The 4,058-nt window shown below is 41.2% G+C and overlaps 1 protein-coding gene across 1 annotated transcript in view; it reads right to left on the bottom strand.

Moving 5' to 3' along the window:
* LOC101860554 (collagen alpha-1(I) chain) overlaps positions 1–4,058 on the bottom strand; it is a gene marked incomplete in the record, with an annotated part of 121,497 nt that overhangs the window by 15,174 nt on the left and 102,265 nt on the right. Inside the window, 3 exon segments of the mRNA XM_035968271.1 lie at positions 243–350; positions 2,121–2,174; positions 3,568–3,675. Of these exon segments, the coding sequence (XP_035824164.1) occupies positions 243–350; positions 2,121–2,174; positions 3,568–3,675 (270 nt within the window).

Genomic DNA, 4,058 nt, shown 5'->3' on the forward strand with positions numbered 1-4,058 from the left:
CACCAACAACAACAACAACCATCACCACCAACAACAACCACAACCAACAACAACAACAACAACACCACCAACAACAACAACAACCACCACCACCACCAACAACAACAACAACACCACCACCAACAACAACAACAACCACCACCACCAACACCAACAAGAACAACAACCACCACCACCACCACCACCAACAATATCACCAACAACAACAACCACCACCACCACCACCAACAACCACCACTAACCGCAGGTCCGGGTTGACCGCGCTGTCCTCTGTTTCCGGGGAATCCGCGGTCTCCCTTAGGTCCGGTCACACCGTCAGATCCTGGGAGTCCGGGAATACCCATCTCTCCCTGAGGTCACCAAAGGTCAAAGGTTAGAGCATGTCACAACTTCAAGCAAAGATTCCTCACTTCAAGGTAAAATTTTTCTCCAAGACGATAATAATGTTATAACAGGGTTGGGTTGTTTTACTAGTAAAAGTTTTACACCACTTGTAACAGAAAAAGGTGATATATATGTGTCAAAGATTACAGGTGGTACTGGACAGTACGAGCCATAGAAAAGAATGATGATATAATATGTTGGATAGGAAAAAAGGAGCAAGCTACATCAGAGCACCCGCCAACCACCCACCGGTCAAAGGTTAAGGGTTGTCACAACTTCAACAAAGGTTCCTCACTTTTAGATAAAATCAAGGGTTGTTGTTTTTTAGATGATAATACAACAGGGTCCGTTTTGTTTTAGTGGGACCATTCTTTATGGCACTTGCACCACAAATAGATTAGACAAGCTGGGCCCCCTGTCGATGAAAGGAATGATCCGTGCTTTAACATCAACTGAAAGTCATTGGCCTACTACCTTGACCTTTGCGAGCACGAGGGGCTCCAACTGCAGAACGTCGTTTTCTTTTCGGCATGGTCAGGCGCTATCTTGATCTAGATTCTTATCTAAGATCTATTGATGTTGTTCCCAGTAGTAAGAAAAGGAATTTGACAAAGGAGTCCAGAAAAAGCGATGATGGGCATCAAACGAAAGGATACAGTCGAATTTAGCACCCAGTAAAAAAAAAGAAAACATGAGGCTAGATCTATACGGGTCGCACACGTAAAAGAGTGCTCAGTATTGCGCGACAATGCGCGATAGTATTGAAGGGAAGTACGGCTTGAAGTAAACAAACCTGGCGGATTTTCTAAAATTAGAGACAGAAGAAGCGTCGGCCAACAAAAGCGATCGGCGAAATAAAGAAATTAAGCTTTTTGCGGTAAAACTGTCTCAAAACTGAAAAAAACGAAGGGCGTCATGATCTGGAGAATATTTTAAAGAATATTTGGGCGAAAACTGCATGTCGATCGATGCAGCCATTAAAAAGCTTTTTGAATAGCAAAATTCAGCCACCACAAATAGATAATAAATAAGTGGCCCAGATATTAGAGGTGTAAGTAAACTACTAGCCGTTCAAAAGAATGAGGACAGGTAAGGACGATAGATGTTTAATAGGAAAATTCGAGCCAACTGCATCACAGCACCCACCAACCACCCATGGTCAAACGTTAGAGCGGGCCACAAGTTCAACAAAGCTTCCTCACTTCGAGGTAAAAATCAATTTTTCTCCAAGAGGATAATTATATTATAACAAGGTCAGTTTTAGTTGGAAAAGTTGTACACCACTTGTAACAGAAAAAGATGATATATGTGCCGAAGATTACAGGTGGTACTAGACAACAATATCTATAGAAAAAAATGAGGAGAGCTGCATCAGAGCATCCGCCAACCACACGAAATCAAGGGTTAGAGGCTGCGGCAGAGCCTATGATCAGAAAAGTTCTACAAATGTTCTACACTTTGGAGGTCGGAGATCAAACCAATTTTTCTCAAAGAAGATATAACATGATCAAGAATAAAATGGATGTTATCTTAGAGAACAATTTAAAATCTCTACTTTTTGTGGGATCAAAGCCTGCACTTTCGGTATGCTCTGTATCAGCATTGCAGCAATACATTATTGAATTCACTGAGGGAGACAAAAAATGCTACATATTTTGAAATTGTAAAAAAAAAATTATCATCTGTTTATATAATTGGTCAAAGGTTAGAGGTCACTGGGTCACTGGGTCACTCACCTGCTTTCCTGGAATTCCTGGCAGACCTGCCTCTCCTGGAGGTCCAACAGGGCCCTGTGAGGGTGGGGCGGGCGAAGGGGGTGGGGAAGAATTAAAATACATTTCTTGAACACAGATTGTAACAGAAGCCAACAAAATGTAACAGCTGAAAATACAGTTTAACCTTTTGAGCCAAGGCCTTCTGAAGCTTCCTTGCCCCACTGCCTGAACTCCAGAGTGCTATAATTTCTTGAAAACAGTTTGTGACAGAAGCCAATAAAATGTAACAGGTGAAAATACAGTTTAACCTTTTGAGCCATGCATGACTTCCTGAGGCTACCATGCTGTGCCCCTTTGCCAGAGCTCCTGAGTGATATATTCCTAACATTCATAATAACATGGTCATCAAAATCACATTCTACATCCCAATCAGCGTAGGCCTAGTCACTACCAGCATCTAATTCAGAAAGATCTTAAAAATAACCAGTAACATCCTGTGCTGTAAACACGATTTTCTATGCCGGGTTGAAGATAGGGTCTCGCTCACCGCTGTACCGGGGGCTGGGTATACAGGCAATTTTAAGAGCCACTTGTGTGCTTGTGGCGAGGCATATAGGCAGTTTTAATAGTAAATAAATTATTATAAATTTATACAGCACTCAACCCCGATTAAGGTACACAGGCTCTGAGTGCTTTACAATACAGCACAACAATAACATAAAACGTTATGTTCTGACCAAAAAAAAATCTCTCCAAATATTCATCTTATTAATTTAAAAACAGATATGACTTCAGCTGACATAATTTTAATGAATCAAAGGATTTGATCTCTCTTAAACTACTTGGCAAAGTTTTACGCGCCAGTGGTGTACCGGTGGCTAGGCATACGGGTAGTTTTGCACGCTACCAGTGTTCCAGAGGCTAGGGCTCAAAGGGTTAAGAAATAGACTTACATGTATTTATCTTAGAGTAAAAGGTTACTGAAGTAGAGAAATTTTCAAAAATCAGATTCATTCTACTGCTTTACTGTGAACATCAGCATTCAGTTACCTGTGCAATGATATAACATTGGCACTACAAAATTTACTACACATGGTAAGTTTTTTTCGATTGCAATTCTTTGAAAATCTTGATAACAACTCCAAATATAAACATATGATTTTGATACAGCAGATAGAACATTTGGTTTCTGACCTCATGGTCTTATAGTTATTCAAAATGGCCCAAAATGTCAGATCTTTGTAATTCTATGGTAACGAACTGCTCTCTCTCTCTATTAGACATGGCGTCAACTTCCCTCTCTATTAGGCATTCGTTTCCACGTAAATATTTTGTTTAAAGTGTACTTGAGTAAAGATTGCACTTTGGAAAAAATAGTTCTGTGGCGACAATAAATGTCGTTAACCGTTCCCTCCCGTATGAATGTCCCTGATAGTACGAGGAGTCAGTAAGCTAGCATGAGTCTCACCTCAGGTCCCATGATTCCAGTGTCTCCGTCCTTGCCTGGGGGTCCAGACTCTCCCTTAGATCCGACCTCACCAGCCTCGCCAGCGGGTCCGGGGGGTCCCATCATGCCCTGGGGGTGGACGGGACGAGGAGGAGGAGGAGGAGGGGGGGGGGAAGGGGAGGAGGGGGGGAAGTGTCATGTGATTATTTCTTTAAAATATTTTTGTAATGTCCCATCTTTAGGTACCAAGTGTCATCATTTTAAAATAAAAATGTTCACAGAATGTTAGTTACACCAAACATAACTTAAGAGGGTTTTTTTTTCTCTTATATATGAGTCAAAACGAAAGACAGAGCAAGATAGTGATTTGGATAAGAGTGATAGAAAGAGAGAATGAGGGAGAAGGAGGAAGAGAGACTGATAAAAGGAGAGAGACAAAGAGAGATTCAAGATTCAAAATGATTTATTGATTTGAAAGGCCTTTGGCCCATACATCCACATATTTTAACATA

Source organism: Aplysia californica, unplaced genomic scaffold (genome assembly GCF_000002075.1).
Source record: "Aplysia californica isolate F4 #8 unplaced genomic scaffold, AplCal3.0 scaffold00048, whole genome shotgun sequence".
In the NCBI taxonomy this organism is placed as follows: Eukaryota; Metazoa; Mollusca; class Gastropoda; order Aplysiida; family Aplysiidae; genus Aplysia; species Aplysia californica.